Below are 21296 nucleotides of genomic sequence, written 5' to 3' on the forward strand. Positions count from 1 at the left end.
TATATATATATATATATATATATATATTGTGTGTATGTTGTGTGTGTGTGTGTGCATTGATAAGGGCAAGAAATTTTTTTGATCTTCAATATGATCAGTGTATTTTGATTTTCAACAAACATATGTATAATCAAATATAAGAAATTGACCGACGTGAAGAAAGGGATATCAACAGGCAATAGAATCAACATTGGGGTGTCGTGGATGAAGCAAGTTAAAAGATATCGTGGCATCCGGCGTCACTGACGAAAAGGATCATGAAGGGTCGCGTTTAGTCGCTATATGGCTTAAGGTAGTAGCTAGCGAGATGGTTTCGGGGTGGGAGGTTGAACAGAATGTGGAATATAGAGAAGGGTGTGGGGAAAGGGGTTGGGTGCGGCGGGGTGCACGGGTATGAATCGTGGAGCGGGCGGATGGACGGACGGACGCAAACGCTGAAATCAGCTCAGGCGATCGATGCGATAAATGGATGCGTGCGATTGGTAGCCGGGAAAATCGATGATGAACAGGGGGGCACCCTACCTAGCCGCGAAAGCGAGCACGGCTGCACCGCCGGAGAGGATGGAGCAAAGACCGAAATATCGATTTTTAGGCCCCTACGCGGCGGTTCGATGCTCATATCTGCCCCGTGTCCCGTATCCGCGCGAAGCGCCTTTCAAAACACTAACGACGCGTGCGAGACACACTCTGTGGTGCCGCAGATCTTGAGGATTATCGTTTACAATTAAAATAAGAAACGAGCGAGAGAAGTGAAGCCAAGTGACGCGTAACGAAGTTCTGGCCGATGTCGTCAGGTAACCACGTTGACAGTATAATGACGCGATGTAAAACGCTTTACAGATTTTTGTTCTCAGTGGTTCGACGTTCGTGCGACAAGCGGCAATATCATGCAATCATTGGTACACTAAATAACCAATGATCTTCATTATCGAAATGATCTAAGATCGTTAATTTTAAAGTGCGTCAATGACGTTTCGTCCTATGTATGAAGATTATTTTTTTTTAAAACATTGTGTACAACGTGCACGATCGTTGAACGAACTTTAACAAGAATTCAGATAGGGTGTGAATGTGGGGTGCCAAAAAGAGTGCGTAATTATTTTATTACTATCGATGTTTCTTTTAAATTCGTTTAATATTATATCAAATAAACCAAGCTACATTCATAACTAATCAAAAGGATTTTGAATGATGTTTTTGTTTTGTGATTTTGGAAACGAAAACAGATACATTAAAAAACATTCGACGCCACAATCTCAATTTAATCGAAAAAAAAGAAATTCATATAAGATTCATATATTTTCGAAGATTATTATGAATTGGTCTAATATTCATTCATTTATAATATATTTGTTAAATGTGAAATGTCAATTATTTTTTTATTATTTAAACGATGAAAACAATATATATTATATATTTACATGAATTTTTATATATTATATTTCAATATATCACAATTATATAATCTAGATAAAATAGATCATTATTTTTCTGTATTTTTAAATAATTATATATTTTATTACACATCATCTTATAAAATCCTTAGTAAACCATGATATAAAAATCATACAAATATAAATGAAACACAGCGACGCAACAGGCTTAACAAATACAATAATAGAATGTATTAGATGTATTAGATATCTCCGAGAAAGATTATAATAAATCACCTTTTTTTCTCTGTTTGTCAACGATACAGAAAAAATGGCCATCGCTGCTTCAGAGAATTATCAACTTAAATGGCATAGCTACGGTGCTCATCTACACAGCTCTGTCGCGACATTACTCCATTCAGAATCCTTCGCAGATGTCTTGTTAGCAACATCCTGTGGTCGGCACGTGGCGGCTCATCGATTTGTCCTTGCCGCTTGCTCTTCGTATCTTAGTCACATTTTTCAAACATGTCATTTCGGTGCAAACACAAACGCTCCAATAATTGTGGTTTGTATATTTTTATTGGCTTTTGTTAATGAAAAAATATATAAGACAATATTCTATTTATATTGCAGGTATTACCAACAGAAATTGGTTATCGTACATTAAAGATACTGATTCAATATATGTACAGTGGTGAAGCTACGGTAACGAATGATCAATTAGAAGGTGTATTAAAAGCAGGCGATATATTACGTGTACGTGGTTTATGGAGATCTAATACTGGAAGTAAAAAAGAAAATATACAATCGAATAACCAGAAAATGGATAGAGAAAAACGGGAGCAGCCACCTTTAACTGGTCAAATTCAAAAAATCAAATTGGTTCAACCGAGCACAGAAAAAATTGTTGAAAATACACAACAGAATACACCAATACAAAATAATATTCAACCTCAAAAACCTATGTCAGAAAGAAAAAGTATTGAGAAAATTGAAGAGAAAACTAGCGAACCAGAATCTAAAAAGGTTTTAGAGGAAAATAAGAATAATGAACAAAATAAGAATAAGGAAAATGTGGAAAACAATGGTAAAAAAAGGAAAACAACCAATAGTGATGTAGAATCTAATAAATCTAAAAGTGAAGATGGCGAAAATGTAAGATGATTTTATATAATATAATTTATCAAATATAATAAAATATTTTTATCTTATGTGTTTTAGACCGAATTGAATTTAGAACTTTTAGTAAAAGATGAACCAATTTGGGAAGAAACTATTGACCCGTCAGAATCATTAACGATAGATCACGAGATTGATATAAAACCGGTATATAATATTTTAATTTATTTTAAAGATTCTTTTTAACAAAAAATGTGTATTACAATTCATTACAGGAAATCGTACATAGTGCAGATGAAGAAGAAGAATACAGCCCATTAACATGCGATATGTGCAGTCAAACATTTAATCGACCATCAGATTGGGTAAGACATATTGAATTTACACATGCTGATATGACCGAAAATCGAAGAAAAAAGAGGAAGGTAAGAATAAATAAAATATTAATTAATATTTTATATATTAAATTATAAAAAATTATTATTACGTATGTATTTTTTAGGGCGATGTAGATGATGATAGCAAAGATTTTCCACCTTTAAAATGTGATCTTTGTGGTAATATGTATTCAACACCTCAAGAATGGGTACGTCATATCCAAACCGAACATACAGAAGAGCAATTAGCTCTAATGAATAACTCAGCGCCTCCTAAACCAAAAAGAGTTCATAGTCATCAAAAATTGTGCAACATTTGTCAAAAAGAATTTCCAAGTCATGCGTCGATGGTAATTCATCAAAGAACGCATACGGGGGAAAAGCCTTTTCTTTGTTCCTATTGTAAAAAAGGCTTTAACGTAAAAAGTAATTTATTAAGGCATTTAAGGACATTGCATGACAAATATGTACATCCCAGTTTATATGGGAGTAATGGCAACACGAATGCTTAAGCCCTTACATAATTTTTTAATTGTACATGTTTTTTTTTTGTTAATACTTCATTTACAGGACAAATACCACATAACATCTCACACTTTTTAAAATTATATTTATAGACTGAAAAAACAGTATATGCTTTGATAATCTCGCATAAGCAAATTATCAAATTGGTCCAAATAATTACCGATAGTATCGATGTACGTGGTATCTTCTTTGAAAATGAATAAGTATTAACAGTTTCATTAATTTTAAATGGATAATTTCATATTTTCCTTTTACATTAAATTTGATTATGTATTAACATGAATGCGTATTATTTCATTATGTATAAAAATAATTGTTTTAATTTTAAATGTGAAGCTATTATATTAAAAAGAAAAAAGCAATATCAGGGCTTTAAAACTAAAGAGGCTGATTACTATTGCCAAAATATCTTGTTTTATTGCTATTTAAATTTACTTTTGAACATAGAACAAGATGTGGAAAATATTTTATTGATTTGATTTAAATGCATAAAAAGAATTAATGATAAACAGGTCTTCGCAGTATGGGCGTGTAAAATAATTTATAGTATAAATCAACATCTATTGATATATAATATATAATTATTTAGTAATTATATGAGATCCAAATTATGTAAGATTTTACTGTATACTTTTAGGCTATTCCATCCATGGTAGCCCACTTATTCCCTCAGCTCGTAAGTTAATTATGTATTTTTATATTAAACTAGCTTATACATAAAAGATATAAGAAATAAGACAATTAAAAATAAGTGAAAAATTTAAATTTCAATTAGGCTAGGATATAAGAAATAACACATAATTCAAAATTTATCAAATGTTTTGGAAATATATTGAGTTCTTCTTACATATAAAAAAAATGCAATATTATCAAAATATTGTCACAGTTTATGAAACGGTAACAATTATAAATCTTATAAGAATGACACCATATTACCATGTTTATCATGATTGTGTCAATGATGAATCTTAGTGTCAATTCCACGTTGCGCTAACACTGTGACGAGCCAAATGACTTTTAAATGTAAAATTTAAATATATTACCTTCAAAGTATTTCTAATTATCCTTTTATCATTCCTCAATAATGAATATCAAAATATATCTTTTTTTATCTAAATAATCATTCACTATTTATATTAAGATTTTGAAAATATTTAATCCTTTTTTAATAATATGATAAATATAACAATAAAAAAATCAAAGTACACGAAGTTAAAGCAATGCTATATTGATAATTTATATAAAAAAGTATTCAAGATAAAAAAGATATTCCAATCTTAAAAAAAAATTAATTTTCTTCATCATCATCAATTTTTGGTGCCAGATAATATCTAATGTGTCCAATATCCCCAATTTTGTATTCACATACAAGGGGCACATCATTAGACATTGATAATTGTACTTGTGCACATAAGGGTCCAGCCTTTATAAAACAATTAAGATAACGACATGAAAATGTTAATTTTACTGGTTCTTGCATATTGACAATTACTGCTTCTTCTTCATTATCTGCATCTGCTGTTTGTGCTAATTTAACAGTAGCTAAAAAAAAGAGTAATTTACATACAATCATAATTTATAATATTAATTGTATAGATATATTTTTATATTTTGCAATATATACTTTTTATAATTCATTTGTATTTTAATGATTTTTAGTACAGAAAAAAATTTTTTCCTTTAAATACACAAATATAAACAGACATGTATATAAACATATATATGATGTATTCTTCATAGCAATGAAGGTCAATCAAGCAAACACATTCTAGCATATTATTTCAAGCAGTAACTATATAACAGTTGTGCTTGAAAAGTGTTGACTACAAGATGCTATCCAAATACAATAAATATTATATAACTAATGTAAGTATAATTAAAATGTCTATACATACTCTACCATTTTTTTTTATAACAAAAGAAATTGATATACCTTGTCCATAATCTCCAGAAGCACTAAATTTTATACCTTCCTTAGAACATGAAAATGTTATCGATTCTCCAAATTGACTTAAATCTCTACAAATACGTGAAAATTCTTGAGATGGCATTTTTACAACACATGAATATGAGGTTTCCTATGATAATATATTATATTTTCATTACATTATTAAAAAAAAAAAAAAAATTCTATATATAATGTGTAGAATCTTACAGGAATACCAAGATGTTCTTGATCCATATTTATAAGTTTCATTTCATATTCTGCAAGTTTTTCTTTATTTGGTGATTCAAATATAAATGTAATATTTTCTGGATTATCCACTGCTCGTAATGTCACTGTATCTTCTGAACCAGCACATCGTAGAATTTTGGACATGCTAAAAATAGTTTATTTTATTTACAATAAATGTATCATTCTATTATATATATTATTATATATATGAAAACTCATTAAGAAAATAGAAATACAAATATAATACTTATATATTTGAAAATATTTACTTATTGTAAAAAAAACATAACCTTGATAAATATTACATTAAAATTATCATCTTACCATGCAATAGTCATGCCCATTGACAAGTTTCTATCGCATCTATATTTATCAAAACCATCGCTTCTAAGATTAAGAGAAACTAAGGAGACATGAGCATTATCCATTGCTTGTACTTGGATACCAGAATCGGAACATTCGAACGTGGCTTCAGTTAAAAGATCTTTTATTGCATCTAATACTTTCTTCAAAATCGCACTTTGTACTAAACGCGCTTCGAACATTTTTCTTAATTTTTTGGATTTTTTCTTTACACAATTGATAAATATAACAAATATTGACAATTAATAGAATTACTACACCCGTAATGATACCCGCGCTTTATTACCGCCGAACTACTAGGAAATAGATGGCATTTGATATGTACCGGAAATATATTCAATTTAAAAATTTTATAATTTTCTAACAAAATCTTGATTTAAAGTTGATTGAATTAATTCACATAATTCAAATATAATAAAACAATTTTTTTTCTTTAATACAAATTGTAATTTGGTTATTTTACATAAAAGCATATCTCATATATTATTTATTTAATAATATATTTATATAATTATTAGTATATTTCAAAATTTTTATTTCAAAATACGAATCGCAAATATATGAATCATAACATAAATTATTAGAAAAAACATTATTCAACATTTTATATAATATTCTTTCGAATAAAAAATCACACAAAAGAAAAAATTAATAAAAAAAAAATATAAAATCTTATATTAGAAAATAAATTTTAATGAATATTGTTTTTATTAACAAATTTTTAAAAATTAAAAATGTTTTTAAAAAATAGTTTTAACTGAAAATACAGAAAATAAATTTAATTATATTCACAATTGTTTACATAGAGATATATCCATATTTAAGCGTAAAAATTTATAAGATAAAAACACATTTGATGTAAAAGTACATAATACATAACTAGTAATATTATTTTTATAAATAAATGCAATTTCACTCATTATACTTATTACTCAATTTTTAAAGTAGAATTATTTACATATTGTATATGGCATTTTTTCTTTTTTTTTTTTAAATCAAAGATTAATTATTTTTTTAAATTAAAGATTAATATGGAAATTTAGTAATTGATATTAAAAATTATATGAATATATTAAAAACTGATATTACCAACCATATTCTCTAATTGATTAAACATGTGATCAAGATGCTGAAACAAAAATCATAAAAAATGAATTTTATTTAAAATTCTGTATTTTATTTTTAATATATATATTATAATTATATTATAAATATACTTAATTTCAATATTAGCAACTAAATACATTTTACGTACATCTGATGGTTCATTATCTTCTGCTATTTCTTCTTGTTTGTTATTTCCACTTTCATCTATTTCTTCTTCATCATCTTCTTCATAATCGTCTTCATTATCTTCATCATTATCATCTGAATCATCTTCTTCTTCTATTTCTTCATCATCATCATCATCATCATCATCTACATCATCATCTATGTCATCAATATTACATGACATTTCCATTTCTTCATAATCTTCTGGCTCTTCTTTAATTTCTGTAAGCATTATCGTTTCTGTAACTGGTTCTCTCTCAGTTGAACAAGGCGGAGGAGCTTCAGATGCAGAAGGTATTTGAGGTGATTGAGCAGTCTAAAAAAAAAAGATTTTTTATTTTTATTTATTTATTTTTTTTTTGTTTGAAATGTTTTTTTTTATATGTAATATTTCTGCAATATACTTGTACCCATGGTTGCTGCTGTTGTCCTGATTTAGCTGATGTGATTGAAGTTGGTGTTGAAGAAGAAGAAGATGATTGTAAATTTGTATTCTGTTCTTGAATCTGTGATGTTTTATTTTGCATTTTATTACAATTATCTTGTATCTTGTTTTCTGTATCAGTTTCTAATTTTGTCACACTCTTTTCAATATGATTAACTTTCTGACACTTTTTTATTTGAGAATTACTATTTGGTTCTTCTTTAGTTTTTTTAACATTAGGTTTTGGTTCTCCAGGAAGACAAGTATTGCCACGTTGTCTTCTAAATCTTACGATAATACTTCTAGTATCCCACATTAAATCATGTGCTTGTTTATAAGCAGATATAGATTCATCTACACTATTATATCTTATAAAAGCATATCTATGAAATAAAATAAATGAATTATTGAATGAAAATGTATAAAAATGATATATACTTATTTTACAAAATAAATATCTCACCGAGTATTTCTCATTTTCTGTGCATATCCTACATCTACTCGAGCAGCTGTTGGAAACTTATTCTTTACTTCATTAACATTAACAGATTCTGGTAAATTTCCTATATATAATGTATAAGGATCTATTTCCTCAGGCATCGGATTATCTTCATCTCTTAGAGATTTTCTTTCAACTGTTAAATGACCTATTCCAAAAGGTATTTTTTCTAATTCCTTTATAGCTTCATCAATATCAACACTTTCTGCCATTTGTATAAAACAATATCTAGGACCACTAGGACTTTGAAAATGAATATTTTGAATACCAGGATGAAATTCTCTAACAATATCCTTATTTAAATCAGGATCTGGAAATTTAATTATTAAACTTTGAGCTTTAACTGTTTTATTATATTCATTTTCAATTTTTAAAGCTCTTTCTGCATCTTCTCTATTCCATGGTCGACTAGGATAACTTTGAGACATTGGTTTTCTTTGTTTAAGTTTTTTACCTACAACTTCTTCCTAAAATAAATAATCAATAATAAAATAAAATAAATATATTTATCTAGCTTTTATTATATCTTACTGGAATGATTTTAATTTCTTGATCTGAAGTTTCTTTTCCATGTCTATTTGTTAAAATCCCTGGAGGTATAGGAGGTAAAGGATGATTAGGAAGAGGAACAGGCATATGATTCATAATTGTATCACCTGTAGATGTAGTATAATTATTTCTCTGCCATTCCAAACCAAGACTATTACTCAATGTTGCACCAAAATATGTTGCTTGATCAAATTGTGTTTGAGCATGTCCAAATCTTGCAAGTCTTCTATTTTTACGATGAAAGTTATTTCTTTGAATATATATATTACTTTTAGTGTGTGTAAATCTTTCTCGCCGTATGTAATTACCTCTAAGAGGCATTTCTCTTTGAAATGAATTTGTAGTCATATCACGTGGAGGTGGAGGAGGTAAAGGAGATGTTTGAGGTGTTATCCATTGCCATGGTGTAGGAGATGTCCATGCTTGTATTGATGTAACTTGAGAAGGCACTGGTCCAAATACATGAGGAGGTGGTGGAACACTACTAGAAGGAGGAGGCATAGGAGGTAATGGTGGTTGTCCTGGTAAAGGTTGTGTGACAGTTGAAGGAGATGAAGAAGAAGTATAAGAAGGATAGGAACCTTCATATCCAAAATTAATACATTCTTGTTTAGCAAAAGATCGCTTTGTTTCCCTATTTTCTTCAGTTATCTGAAAAATAAACAATTATGAATTAAAAGTAACAAGATATATAAAAATTTTATTACCATAAAAAAATTTATAACTTAATATTATTAATTTAATGTTATCAATATTCGATTGATTTATTAAATATACAAAAATATTTTATACAATCGCGCGCTGTCAAACTAACCTTTTTTTAAAAATACCATAAATGAAATAAATATAAATTATCATATATCATTAACTTATATAGGGAATAGAAAAATAAATTTTTACCGAACGTTTCATAATGGAGATAAAATTATTGATAATCTTTAGATAAAAATTATGTTCTCTAAATTATATGTAAATACAACATTATACGAATCAGCGAAAACCACCAATATCAAACTACTGATTGTTAAAATATATCACAGGAATACCAACCCTTATTTTAAATTTTTTATATTGACTAAAAAATATATTTGATATTATTTATTATAATAATTACATAAATAATTTTTATTTGCTCTAAATATATATTATTTTTTATAATTTTAAAAAAATTATATTTTAACTTATATTAATTTATTTTATATTATATAATTTTTGTACTTTTTAAATATAATTTATGAATTGACTATTTTACATTTTAAAACGAAAAATAAATATCATTATATGTATAATATAAATATACATATATATATATAATGATACTAAATATATATATTTATATATGTATATATAAATATATATATTTAGTATNATATAACAAATATAATAAAATCATTGTTATAAAAGTATATAAATAAATTAATTTATCTTAATAAATAAATTTATTAAGATTTTTACGATTTCAATTATATTTTAGATATATGTTAACACAAGAAAATATCAGAAAAACAAATAATTGTAGTAAGTAAAAAAAAGGACAAAATAAAACAAAATCAATTATCATTATGTTATTTAAAATAATTTCGTTAAAAAAATTATTATGATAAAATAATATTGGTTTTGCTAAAACGAAAAAAGAATAAAAAAAGATTAGATATAAAACAGTGTATCGCAATTGTTTTTTTTCTTCCTTTCTTTTTTTATAATGACATAATAATATAGTAAAACTAATGATTGTTTTATTCTTTCCTAATTACTTTGCTTAAATTTTATTGCGGTAATTTCCCGGTGCGCCGATGCAATTTCACATTTCTGTCTTTGGAAAAGGAAATTTTGTGTAAAAATTTTGCCGACAGATGCCCTTACTGTTAGTTCACTGAACGAGCATATTGTGCGTATAGTTTGTGTGACATGGCTACGAGTAATACAGAAGAAATTGAGGTACTTTTTTCTAATATTTTTTATAATATTATATATATTGTAAAAATATCATGATATATATTTTTCAAATCCTTTTACGATTTAATTGAATATCGGAAAAAAATATAAATATTTTTTTTTTTTAAACAACGTGATCACTTCAATAAAACTCTTTACCCCTCCCATCTGTTCCCAAGCATGGTGAAAACTGTCTAACGAGCTTAAAAAAGACATATTATATTACTAATATTAAAATAATCTGTAATATTATTTTAATTAATTTGATTCACTAATATATAAAATTTAATTGTTTATACTTTATTTATATAAAATAAACGAAATCGATAGAAAACAATAGAAAGTAAAACATTCATAAATAAATTATTAAGGTTAAAAAAGCTAACTTTGGAATTATGAACATAATCATGTGTAGGAAGTTGAAAGGAAGGAGCAAGAAGTAGTAAACTTCGATGAATTCCCCCCAGAAGTTTTAATCAAACATCCACTTCAACATACATGGACTCTTTGGTATTATGAACCAGATAGAAATAAAACATGGGAAGAAAGTCAAAGAAAAGTTACAAGTTTTGATACAGCTGAAGATTTCTGGAGGTAAATTTAATCTTATTTTGAAATTTAATAATTTTTTAATTTTATTATTGTTATATTCTTTTCACTAATAATATTTATATTTTAATAACAGTTTATATAATCATATAAAGGCAGCATCAGAATTAAAACAAGGTTGTGACTATAGCATGTTCAAACAAGGAATCCGGCCCATGTGGGAAGATAATGCCAATAAATGTGGTGGAAGATGGCTTATAAATTTAGATAAAAAACAAAGAAATACAGATTTAGATCACTTTTGGTTAGAAACTCTTTTATGTATGATTGGTGAAGCATTTAATGGATATTCAGATGATATTTGTGGAGCTGTTGTAAATGTAAGGCAAAAAGGAGATAAAATTGGTGTATGGACTGCAAATGCTAATAGTGAAGATAGTGTTATGGAAATTGGGTAAATATAATAATTAATATGTAATTAATATATATATTTAAGTAAGTGATTGATGAAAAATTTAATTATTTCATTTTTTTTTTACAGACGTAAATTAAGAGAAAGATTAAAAATTGCATCCAAAGTTACTATAGGCTATCAAATACATAAAGATGTTATGGTCAAAGTAGGAAGTCAAACAAAAAATGCTTATGTTGTTTAAATCTTATTAATGTTATTATCACTATTCATTAAAAATTTTTCAAATAACAATATGCATACATTATTAATGTGGATATTACGCAAAATTTAGATTACTAAACAAAATAAATGAAACAAAAATTCAATAACAAATGATCAAAACCTACATATTTTTATTAAAATTAAATATTTTCTTAATAAAAATTATCCAACAATAAGTGTATACAAGTACAAATGTATACAATAGATATAAAAATTTATATCAATATCATACATAATTTAAAAATAGATTATAAAGTATACACATTAGGCTGCTGTATTTTCTAAAATATAGCTAAAATATATCAATTGCAATTTCTATTATGATATTTAATCAAGCAATTTTTTTATATATATTGTTTTCATTCCTTATAAATCATAAAGACTGCTAAATAATGTTTTTTTAAGAAACCTATAAATTAGGTTTATCAGTTTTAAATCATTTCAATCAATAACAAAATACAGCAACCTATCTCACTTTAAGATAGCATAATAATATTTAATGTTTTCATAATTATTTGGAAAATGATTATATTTAAGTTTTTCTTACAAATATATTAAAAAAATTAATATTTATTTTTTATTATTTTTTATTTTTAATTTCCTTTAAATTATTAACTATTTGATTCTAATATTAATTTCTCAGAAAGTTCCTTAAGATCCTTACGTCTTGCTTTTTCTAAAGCATGTATTAAATTTATTTTCCAATTATTGTCACTATATTGGGTTATATATAATTTCAAAGCCTACAAATTATTTATGTTACTTATATGTAAAGAATTGTATTTGAAATAAATCCATTTTAATTGTATTTTCTTACTTCATAACTTTGTTCTTTTAAATCAAAAGGATGTTTGTTCTGAATTGCATCAATTTGATATTCAGGTATATTTAAATATCTCACAGTATCTCTCCAAGAACGACCAATTCTTTTACTTAAATGTGATAATACTTAAAAAATAAGATTTTTTCATATTAATTTCATGGTTATTATTATATATTAAAAAGAATAAATTTATTTTTACATGTTTGTTGTAACTCCGTTTGTTGTAATTCCATTTTTTGTGTGAAAAGATTACTTTTGACATTTTTGTATTCTAATGTCGATTGATTTTCAAACTCATTAGAGACTTTTATTTGTGATGTACTATTTTTACTTATATTTGATAATTTATTGTCATCTTTATTTTCTGTTAAAAATTATATATATTAAATATATTATTTTATTATAATTATTTATTATAATTAAAAGTATTATTAAAATAATTCCATAATATAAAAATAAAAATGATAAAATTTACCTTTTGATTCTTGATATATATTAAAGGATAAACAATATTGTATGCTTTGAACATAAATTTTATAATCTCTTACTTTACATTGTATTTGAAAATCATTTAAAAAATTATTTGAAATATATATAAGTGGTTCTATATTATAATAATTAAGACAATCACGCTTTTCTAATACTTTCAATAATGTTTTTAAATCATTTATCTGACTTAATTTACGATTTGAATTTATATATTTTGCATAATATTTTTTAAGTATATTTAATATGTTTTCATTAATGTAGTATTGAGCAATTGATAAGAATTCTTCTTGTAAACATATATATTTTATTTCTAATTCCATATTGCTAATTAGGGAAATTCCTTTTATTAATAAATTTGTTTCTTCAAATATATTTTAAAAATACCAAGTAATTATTTGTAAAATAAAAATAAATATATTTTTTACTTAAAAAATTTTCTAATAAAAAACTTTCATTTCAAATTTTTAAAAAGTTTTAAACTTAAACACGTTAAATAATATATACAAATTCAATTTTTATTCATTTTAAAGTTGATAAATAATGTAATTATTATTTTAAAATTTCATATAAAATTTATAGATTAAATATTTTCTATTTTAAAATATTTAAAAATACACTAATAGAGGTTATTAACAATAATAAAATTGTTATATTAAATATATTAAAAATTAAACAATCTTAGCAGTTTTTATGTAACATTAAGGTAGTTTTCATATAAAAATCTTAGCATAATAAGTGTATTATAACTAGGTTTAGTTATAATAGTCAGAACATATATACAATATATACGATATTCATAAAAACGTTCATTAATCTTAATAATTATTAAATTTTCAAAACACGTGGATATATATTTATAATATATATTATAAAAATTACTAAATATGAATGAATCTCAAAAAATACAATATTTGATTGTTGATACAAGTGCCTTCATTCGAAATGTATCTTTACAGGTGAAATATTTCTTAAAAAATAAAATCAATATGATTTATTACTTATATTATACAATATTAATTTTGTATAATTTTATAATACTATATAATATATATAATAATTCTAATAATAAATATCAATTTTAGAATATTGGTGTTAACATAATAACAGAACAAGATGTAGTAAATGAGGTTATAAATAAAAGACAATTAAGAAGATTAGTTGTTTTACCATATGATTTAAAAATAAAAAATGCATATTCTGAAAACATTAAATTTGGTAAATATAATTTTATTTAAATAATATTTTGATATATATAAATATAATATATTTATTTATATTATTTATAGTTACAGAATTTGCTAAAAAAACTGGTGATTATACTAGTTTATCAGCAACTGATATAAAAATAATTGCATTAACATATCAGTTAGAAAAAGAAAAAGTAGGAATTAATCATTTAAGAACAGAGCCAATAATTGCACAAACTATAAACTCTAATATTGAAAAAGCTGTGGATTTTCATACATCTTTAGTTGGTTTTTATATCCCAGAAAAAAAATTAAAAATAAAAGTAAATATTTCTATTGTATAATTTATTGATAAATTTATTAAATGATATTAATATAATAATTAAATTAAATTAAATTTTTTAATATTTAGAAATCTTTTAATGAAGAAAATAATAAAGAAAAAATAGAAACCAATTTTGAGAATAATATAAAGAATATTAATCATGAAGAAAAAAAAGAAGATAAAATTGAATCAAATTATAGTGAATCTTCTACTGATATTGATTATAAAACAGTATATTCTGATATAAATCAAGACAGAATAGAAAATTTATCTATCAAATTTTCAAAATTAACAAGATTTGTTGTTCAAAATAAAAATAATATTAAACATAATGTTGATGGTATTCTTATTCCAATAAAAAATAATAATGATAATAAAAATAATAATAAGAATAATGAATATGAAAATAATAAAATTGATGATGATGATGATGATGATGATGATGATGATGATGATGATGATGATGATGATGGTGGTGATGATGGTGTTGATGGTAGTGGTGGTGATGATTATGATGATGATGATGATGATAGTAGCAATTGGATTACACCTGGTAAAATGTTTTTTAATAATTTCATATAAAAAATAATTATATGAATGAAAAAAAATATTCTTTTTATTTCAGGAAATATTTATAATATAAAGAAAGAACTTAATTCAAATTTTCTTGAACAAAAATCTGTAATTGTTGCTTGTTTAACAATGGATTTTGCTATGCAAAATGTTTTAAAACAAATAGGATTAAATGTAGTTGCATTAGATGGAAAAATAATTAAACAAATGCAAACATATATTCTTAGATGTTATGCATGTTATAAAACTACTAGTATTATGACAAAAATTTTTTGTCCTAGTTGCGGTAATAAAACATTAAAAAGAGTTGCAATTACATTGAATGAAGAAGGAAAACAAAAAATTCATATTAATTTCCGAAGACCAATTTCAAAAAAAGGAAAAAGAGTATGATTAATTTTTTCTTATTTTTGTTAATTAATACATAAATTTTTGTGTATTAATATTAATAATAACATTCTATAGATTTTATTTTATATTTTATATATTTTTAGTTCTCATTACCTATGCCAAAAGGTGGCAAACATGCAAATAATCCCATTCTTTGTGAAGATCAACCAATTCCAGATCAAAGACCAACACGATTAGCACGTACTAAAAATAATCCTTTACAAGATGATAATATAGCTGAATATTCTCCATTTATTATGCGTGATGTATATTCAAAATCAGCTATGTTGGGCATAAGAGCAAAAAATCCTGTTAAATATTGGATGCAAAAAAATCCAAATGAAGTTAGAAGAAAAAGAAAATAAGTAATTTTATCTTTCAATTTATATTTGGATAATAAAAAAATATAAATATATCATTATATATATAACATATAATCATATATCATTTTTTTTGAATGTATAAATTAAGTATATAAATATTTAATTTTTATTATATTTTTACTTTTTTATTTCAATATTCAATATTTTAATAAATTATAAGCATTAATAATATAATAATAAAACTTAATAAACGAAAATATATAAATTAATATTGGTATTTATTATTTATAATAAATAATAATATTTATATAATAAAAAAACTTAAAAGTTGCCCCGGGTGAGGATCGAACTCACGACCTTAAGATTATGAGACTTACGCGCTGCCTACTGCGCTACCGAGGCTTATAAGCTTTTTTTTTATAATAATATATATCTTTGTTATAATCAATTATTAAATAAAATTATATGATTCATAAAAATTATTTTATGGTAAAATAGTTTAATATATTCTTACAGTTTTAAAAATACCAATATATATAATATATAATATTTAAATATAATACTGTAATATATTACTATTCCTAGTAAATATATATTTATTAGATAATGTATAAATTTGTTACAACAGATTAATAAAAATATTAATTAAATTTAAAATCTATTAAATAATATCTTTAAAATTACTAAGTTGATTGATAAAATTTTTTTCTAGTAATGCCAGTAATAAGTATTATTAATTTTAATCAATTATTTTTATTCCAATATTGATTTAATTTATTTTAAATGAATTTTTAATTATAATTTAATTATATTATTATGCATCTTTTATAAACCAATCAGAGAAATAAAATATATGCAATATATATGCAGTTAATAGTATTACATCTATATAATCAATCATATCATAGCATTATATGTTGTACGATACATTATAAGAACATAACATAAAAACCTAATAATATATAACCTAATAATAATAAGAATAAAGATATTTATATCTTCTAAATAACATTCATTATTAAAATGCTTAATCCAGAAATATGGAATTTCAAACCACCTCAACATTATTTTTCGACTGAAGAAAAAGATTACAAGAAAACTGATATACCGAATATAATCAAATCACATTATTTTAACCATTCAGTATGTAAAGAATTAATTTTAAATAATTTTAATTTCATGAAGATAATGCTTTAAGAAATTTTTACGTAATTTATAATTATTGGTTTTGTGCCAGATATCCTTGATACTTCCTGATACAATCAGAATTCCGAATGAATTGCGAAGTTGTATTTTTGAAGATAGTGATTATTATCGAATTAATAATTTAAATGTATCTGAATTAATAAATAAAGAATTTATAGAAGCATTCGTGAAGAAAGGTAAGTGATATGTATTAATATTTTTTCATATTTATTGATTTAAGAATTAAATTTAATTAAAAAAAATATATTTCTTCTTTAAAATCTTATTTAAAAGAAATAAATGTATTATATTACATACATTTTTATAAATTTTTTAGGAGAACTAACACTTTTAACTATAGAAAATAAAATAGATTTAGATAATTCAGTTGCTATTACTCCATCTGGACATTTAATATTATCATTATTAACAGAAGATTTTCAAAAATTGGGATTAGAAGGAAAAGTTTCTTTTTTCGATCGTAAAATGCATACACGTTATGGTAAGTTCTAAGAGAAAAAGTAATGCCTCAAAATGCCAAGAAAGCACCAGGTACATACGTTAGTGGATCTAGCATTATATTCTATTGGAGATTTTGTAATTGTTTTTGGTAAATACTTGACAAAATACATTTATATGATTTCTAAAACTAATCCAATGTATGGACATACTAAATTACAATCAATGTTAGAATTTATGAAACATTTATTAAGTTATAATGTTCCTCAACATTTATATGATAAAATGTTTAGAACAGTATTAACTGCTGTTGTTAATTTAGTTAAAGAAACTAAAGGTACATACAATGATTATGCTTTAACTACAACTTTTTTGTCAGAAATGACAGTTGCTCTTCATTTAACAGAAGTGGTTATAGATACACATTTAAGAAAAATTGAATTTTCTGCTTGGCCTAAGATTATGCGCCATATTCTTTATACTAAATTACCTGATATGATTGGACTTGAAGTTTTAGATTTAGGTTCAGGATCAGCAGGTTGGAGAACATCTGATATTGAAAAAATTATTATTAGTGGCGTAACTGCTATGCCAAATTTAATATGTTTTATTTTATGTTTTGATTGCACGGATAATATTATAGCAGCTTTAGCTCAAAACTGTAAAAAATTACAAAAGTTAGATGTAACTGCATCTAGATCAGTAACAGAACGCAGTGTTCAGCCTTTATTGTCATGCAAATATTTAAAACAAATTAAATTATGTAAAACTTCTATGACTATATCTGGTTATGCAAATCTCTTTCTAAAACATTTAAATATTGAAGATATTGGTAGATGTGATGAATTTGGATATGTTTTAGAACATATTCATCAAAAAGATATTACAACTTCTTTTTATATAAGAATATTTGAAAGTCGAAATTTCAGTATGGAACATTTATATCTTTTAATTGATATGTGCCCATATATAACAAGTCTTTGTATATTACGTGATGATAGAATTATGGATTTTACAATCTTAGCTGCTCTGAATTATTTAAAAGAATTAAAACTTTTATCTTGTGATTTCTATATTCATGGAATAAAAACATTATTAGAAGTAAAAGGTACTACAATTACAAGTCTACATTTGGAACATGTAGATGGAATTGACTTAAATGCACTTATATCTATAAGTCAATATTGTCCAGATATAAAAAATCTAGTTTTTTACAATTGTGAATTTTTAGAACAAGTACCAATATATCCACGACAATTTACAATTCCGCCATTTCAATATTTAGAAAGAATCAAATGTGTTGTAGAATGTGCAAATATGCATCTAGAGTTTTTACTTTCTCATTGTAAAAACATTAAATTTATTCAGTTGGGTTCATCAACTGGTATTGGAGATGAAACAATAAGAAGGATATTTTCACAAAATTCAATGCGTAAATTAGAAGAGCTCAAAATATTATATAGCCATGATTTATCAATGAATACTATACAGTTATTAATGCATTATTGTGATAATTTATATCGTCTATCAGAATTAGAAAATTGGCAAGGAATATCTCCTATAGAATTAAACAATTTTAGAAGAGAGTTAAAAAATACTAATATAAATTTGGATACAAGTCCAAGTTTATCTTTTGCATAATAAACTTAACTAAAAATCATATTATATATGATTATTTTATTATTATGTATTTTTATTATTATGTATTATTAATTTTTATGAAAATATATATTATATAACTAAAGCAAATAAAATGATATAATAAAATAAAATGATATATAATTATGTAAAAATTATGATATTATTATGAATAATATTGATATGTATTTAATATATTTGTTAGTTTCTAATAAAAAAAATATTGATTATAATTTTTAATAATTTAGATTTAAACTTATTAACATTCTTTATATATTTTTTTCTTTATTTTTTTTCTTAATTTTTAATAATTTAGATTTAAACTTATTAACATTCTTTATATATATTTTTCTTTTTTTTTTTTTTTGGTAACGTAAATCAAAAGTCACAATAATTGACTTGAAATCTGAAAATTTTACATCTAAGAAAAATTATGAACATATTCAAACATCATTGAAGAAGCATTTTGATAAAAAATTTAATATAATTATTTCATGGAATCCATCAGGTAAATTTTTTATTATTTTTTATCTTATTTATTTTTTATTTATTTTTATGAAATTTTATTTTATTTATATATTTTTAGAAGAAAATGTATGTCCATCATCTGTGGCAGCATGGTTTCACAAACGTAAATATAATGTATTTCTTTGTCAACAAGTTTTTTTACAAAGAACTGAATATTCTTTATCAATACCAATAATTTCCAATGAATCCGATCATGATAAATTTTTTGAATGGCTTGGAGTTTTTACTATATGTGGTGATTTGTATGTATGATACAAATATGAATCTAAATAATAATTTAATTGTTAATATAATATAATAATTTAATCTTGTAATATAATGATAATAATTTAAACTTTTCTTTTTTTTTAAGAAAAAATAATATAGAAAATGATTATGTAAATACATATAAATGTCCACTTCCATCTATGAAGGTTGGTCAAGTACAATATTTACAATGGACTGGTTTTTTCACAAGAAATCAGATAAAAAATTTATATAATGTTATGAATGAATATATATCAACAAAAAATACTTTACCATGGATTGCTTTACATGTTCAAGGATTTCTAGATAGTCCTGTTAGTTGGGATCTAAAAGAACATACATTTTATACTGATGGTGATAATAGTTATACTATTGTATTTAGACCAGCTAGTCATTCTATTATTTATAAAAGTTTAAGTTCGAATAATAAACCAAGAATTTTTCAATAATTATAAATTTTATTGTAATTGATAATAAATATTAGTTAGTTTTATAAAAAAAAAAGTAAAATATATTTAATAATAATAATTTATAAATTGTATATTATAAATATATAATATGAAAAATAATAAATAATAATATGAAAAATACATAAAAATATAATATAAGATTATTTTTTAACATAATATTATTTTATATCAATTTTCAATATTTAAAAATTTAAAATAAAGGAATATATAGTAATTAAATGAATAAAATTTTAATTTTATAAACTAGCTTAGTATAAAATAAATTTTTATAAAATATTAACTCGATTGATCGGCTATGAATTTTATATTTTTTTATTTCTTTTTGCTGCTTATCAATTTTTTTGTTATTAAATACTATAATAAATGCTATAATAAACATTTTTCAATTTAGTATCATTATACTAGAACTATTATTATATATTAAAATTATATATAAATGTAATATAATATAGTGATAAAAAAAGAGGATTCATAACTTTTACTAATAAAATTCTGAATTTTAAAATAAAATTCAGTGTAGTACCATATTATATTAGAACTATTATTATATATTAAAATTACACATAAATGTAATACATATAATATAATGATAAAAAAAAGGATTCACTTTTATTAAATAAAATAAAGCAAAAATTCTAGTATATATATATATATATGGATTGAAAAATTAATATTTTCAAAATTATAAATAATTTTTTCTATAATTAATTAAAGTAAAGCAACTTACTTGTTTCGAGAAATTAGTTGTCTATAAATAATTATCTTATTATTTCTTCTAGTTACAGAAACTTTTCTATTGATTTCCTTTAGTTTTATACAT

At 23.6% G+C, this 21296-nt stretch overlaps 8 protein-coding genes and 1 non-coding gene across 12 annotated transcripts; 5 read left to right on the plus strand and 4 right to left on the minus strand.

Moving 5' to 3' along the window:
• The first annotated feature begins 517 nt into the window (after positions 1-517).
• On the plus strand, positions 518-4177 carry LOC122717794 (zinc finger protein 271). Its single transcript, XM_043942208.1, has 6 exons — positions 518-794; positions 1700-1941; positions 2010-2531; positions 2598-2702; positions 2771-2920; positions 2998-4177. The coding sequence occupies exons 1-6, from the start codon at positions 785-787 to the stop codon at positions 3382-3384; spliced, it is 1416 nt and encodes a 471-aa protein (XP_043798143.1). The 5' UTR covers positions 518-784; the 3' UTR covers positions 3385-4177.
• Positions 4178-4209: 32 nt separating this feature from the next.
• Positions 4210-6207, minus strand: LOC122717795 (proliferating cell nuclear antigen). Its single transcript, XM_043942209.1, has 4 exons — positions 5898-6207; positions 5553-5718; positions 5331-5475; positions 4210-4939 (listed from the first exon to the last, which is right to left on the minus strand). Exons 1-4 carry the CDS (start codon positions 6116-6118, stop codon positions 4686-4688), a joined length of 786 nt encoding a protein of 261 aa, XP_043798144.1. The 5' UTR covers positions 6119-6207; the 3' UTR covers positions 4210-4685.
• A 565-nt stretch (positions 6208-6772) lies between these two features.
• On the minus strand, positions 6773-10473 carry LOC122717775 (reticulocyte-binding protein 2). 3 transcript variants are annotated; one of them, XM_043942166.1, is made up of 6 exons: positions 10435-10473; positions 8663-9331; positions 8096-8598; positions 7619-8015; positions 7192-7524; positions 6773-7065 (listed from the first exon to the last, which is right to left on the minus strand). In XM_043942166.1, exons 2-6 carry the CDS (start codon positions 9179-9181, stop codon positions 7009-7011), a joined length of 1809 nt encoding a protein of 602 aa, XP_043798101.1. In that variant the 5' UTR covers positions 9182-9331; positions 10435-10473; the 3' UTR covers positions 6773-7008. The 3 variants fall into 3 exon arrangements, with proteins under 3 accessions (XP_043798101.1, XP_043798099.1, XP_043798100.1); XM_043942164.1 differs by lacking the exon at positions 10435-10473 and adding an exon at positions 9581-9637; XM_043942165.1 differs by lacking the exon at positions 10435-10473 and adding an exon at positions 9495-9547.
• A 31-nt stretch (positions 10474-10504) lies between these two features.
• LOC122717755 (eukaryotic translation initiation factor 4E-1A) lies at positions 10505-11870 on the plus strand. The gene is made up of 4 exons (XM_043942136.1): positions 10505-10618; positions 11031-11209; positions 11301-11618; positions 11706-11870. Exons 1-4 carry the CDS (start codon positions 10589-10591, stop codon positions 11818-11820), a joined length of 642 nt encoding a protein of 213 aa, XP_043798071.1. The 5' UTR covers positions 10505-10588; the 3' UTR covers positions 11821-11870.
• Positions 11871-12087: 217 nt separating this feature from the next.
• LOC122717754 (fas-associated death domain protein) lies at positions 12088-13472 on the minus strand. Its single transcript, XM_043942135.1, has 4 exons — positions 13139-13472; positions 12863-13027; positions 12658-12788; positions 12088-12583 (listed from the first exon to the last, which is right to left on the minus strand). Exons 1-4 carry the CDS (start codon positions 13470-13472, stop codon positions 12452-12454), a joined length of 762 nt encoding a protein of 253 aa, XP_043798070.1. The 3' UTR covers positions 12088-12451.
• Positions 13473-13957: 485 nt separating this feature from the next.
• Positions 13958-16073, plus strand: LOC122717780 (RNA-binding protein NOB1). The gene is made up of 6 exons (XM_043942172.1): positions 13958-14108; positions 14235-14367; positions 14439-14662; positions 14752-15217; positions 15290-15624; positions 15732-16073. Exons 1-6 carry the CDS (start codon positions 14037-14039, stop codon positions 15990-15992), a joined length of 1491 nt encoding a protein of 496 aa, XP_043798107.1. The 5' UTR covers positions 13958-14036; the 3' UTR covers positions 15993-16073.
• A 206-nt stretch (positions 16074-16279) lies between these two features.
• Positions 16280-16352, minus strand: Trnam-cau. The gene has a single exon. It is a non-coding gene; the product is annotated as a tRNA-Met (tRNA).
• A 538-nt stretch (positions 16353-16890) lies between these two features.
• LOC122717769 (ribonuclease P protein subunit p40-like) lies at positions 16891-20488 on the plus strand. 2 transcript variants are annotated; one of them, XM_043942156.1, is made up of 6 exons: positions 16891-17093; positions 17188-17332; positions 17473-17637; positions 19618-19740; positions 19819-20002; positions 20113-20486. In XM_043942156.1, exons 1-6 carry the CDS (start codon positions 16974-16976, stop codon positions 20453-20455), a joined length of 1080 nt encoding a protein of 359 aa, XP_043798091.1. In that variant the 5' UTR covers positions 16891-16973; the 3' UTR covers positions 20456-20486. The 2 variants fall into 2 exon arrangements, with proteins under 2 accessions (XP_043798091.1, XP_043798092.1); XM_043942157.1 differs by lacking the exon at positions 19618-19740 and having other exon boundaries at positions 20113-20488.
• Positions 17637-19301, plus strand: LOC122717768. The gene has a single exon (XM_043942155.1). It carries the CDS (start codon positions 17670-17672, stop codon positions 19233-19235), a length of 1566 nt encoding a protein of 521 aa, XP_043798090.1. The 5' UTR covers positions 17637-17669; the 3' UTR covers positions 19236-19301.
• Positions 20489-21296: the final 808 nt, after the last annotated feature.

Source organism: Apis laboriosa, unplaced genomic scaffold, assembly GCF_014066325.1.
Source record: "Apis laboriosa isolate Shangri-la unplaced genomic scaffold, ASM1406632v1 scaffold58_cov148, whole genome shotgun sequence".
Classification (NCBI taxonomy): domain Eukaryota; kingdom Metazoa; phylum Arthropoda; class Insecta; order Hymenoptera; family Apidae; genus Apis; species Apis laboriosa.

What these genes read in the sequence shown, in the direction of transcription:
- LOC122717794 (XM_043942208.1), top strand. An exon ending in CAAACGCTCCAATAATTGTG is followed by an intron (nt 1,942 to 2,009) that starts GTTTGTATATTT and finishes TTTATATTGCAG; the next exon opens with GTATTACCAACAGAAATTGG. An exon ending in AAAGTGAAGATGGCGAAAAT is followed by an intron (nt 2,532 to 2,597) that starts GTAAGATGATTT and finishes TATGTGTTTTAG; the next exon opens with ACCGAATTGAATTTAGAACT.
- LOC122717795 (XM_043942209.1), bottom strand. Translation starts at nt 6,118, where the DNA reads ATGTTCGAAGCGCGTTTAGTACAAAGTGCGATTTTGAAGAAAGTATTA. An exon ending in ATGGGCATGACTATTGCATG is followed by an intron (nt 5,719 to 5,897) that starts GTAAGATGATAA and finishes AACTATTTTTAG; the next exon opens with CATGTCCAAAATTCTACGAT. An exon ending in TTCTGGAGATTATGGACAAG is followed by an intron (nt 4,940 to 5,330) that starts GTATATCAATTT and finishes TCTTTTTTTTAG; the next exon opens with CTACTGTTAAATTAGCACAA.
- LOC122717775 (XM_043942164.1), bottom strand. An exon ending in GACAACAGCAGCAACCATGG is followed by an intron (nt 7,525 to 7,618) that starts GTACAAGTATAT and finishes TTTTTTTTTTAG; the next exon opens with ACTGCTCAATCACCTCAAAT. An exon ending in AAGATAATGAACCATCAGAT is followed by an intron (nt 7,066 to 7,191) that starts GTACGTAAAATG and finishes TTTTTGTTTCAG; the next exon opens with CATCTTGATCACATGTTTAA.
- LOC122717755 (XM_043942136.1), top strand. Translation starts at nt 10,589, where the DNA reads ATGGCTACGAGTAATACAGAAGAAATTGAG. An exon ending in ACAGCTGAAGATTTCTGGAG is followed by an intron (nt 11,210 to 11,300) that starts GTAAATTTAATC and finishes TTTTAATAACAG; the next exon opens with TTTATATAATCATATAAAGG. An exon ending in GATAGTGTTATGGAAATTGG is followed by an intron (nt 11,619 to 11,705) that starts GTAAATATAATA and finishes TTTTTTTTACAG; the next exon opens with ACGTAAATTAAGAGAAAGAT.
- LOC122717754 (XM_043942135.1), bottom strand. Translation starts at nt 13,472, where the DNA reads ATGGAATTAGAAATAAAATATATATGTTTACAAGAAGAATTCTTATCA. An exon ending in TATATATCAAGAATCAAAAG is followed by an intron (nt 13,028 to 13,138) that starts GTAAATTTTATC and finishes AATTTTTAACAG; the next exon opens with AAAATAAAGATGACAATAAA. An exon ending in AACGGAGTTACAACAAACAT is followed by an intron (nt 12,789 to 12,862) that starts GTAAAAATAAAT and finishes TTATTTTTTAAG; the next exon opens with TATTATCACATTTAAGTAAA.
- LOC122717780 (XM_043942172.1), top strand. Translation starts at nt 14,037, where the DNA reads ATGAATGAATCTCAAAAAATACAATATTTGATTGTTGATACAAGTGCC. An exon ending in TTCGAAATGTATCTTTACAG is followed by an intron (nt 14,109 to 14,234) that starts GTGAAATATTTC and finishes TATCAATTTTAG; the next exon opens with AATATTGGTGTTAACATAAT. An exon ending in AAAAAAAATTAAAAATAAAA is followed by an intron (nt 14,663 to 14,751) that starts GTAAATATTTCT and finishes TTTAATATTTAG; the next exon opens with AAATCTTTTAATGAAGAAAA.
- LOC122717769 (XM_043942156.1), top strand. Translation starts at nt 16,974, where the DNA reads ATGCTTAATCCAGAAATATGGAATTTCAAACCACCTCAACATTATTTT. An exon ending in TAAAATGCATACACGTTATG is followed by an intron (nt 17,638 to 19,617) that starts GTAAGTTCTAAG and finishes GTAAATCAAAAG; the next exon opens with TCACAATAATTGACTTGAAA. An exon ending in TATTTCATGGAATCCATCAG is followed by an intron (nt 19,741 to 19,818) that starts GTAAATTTTTTA and finishes ATATATTTTTAG; the next exon opens with AAGAAAATGTATGTCCATCA.
- LOC122717768 (XM_043942155.1), top strand. Translation starts at nt 17,670, where the DNA reads ATGCCAAGAAAGCACCAGGTACATACGTTAGTGGATCTAGCATTATAT.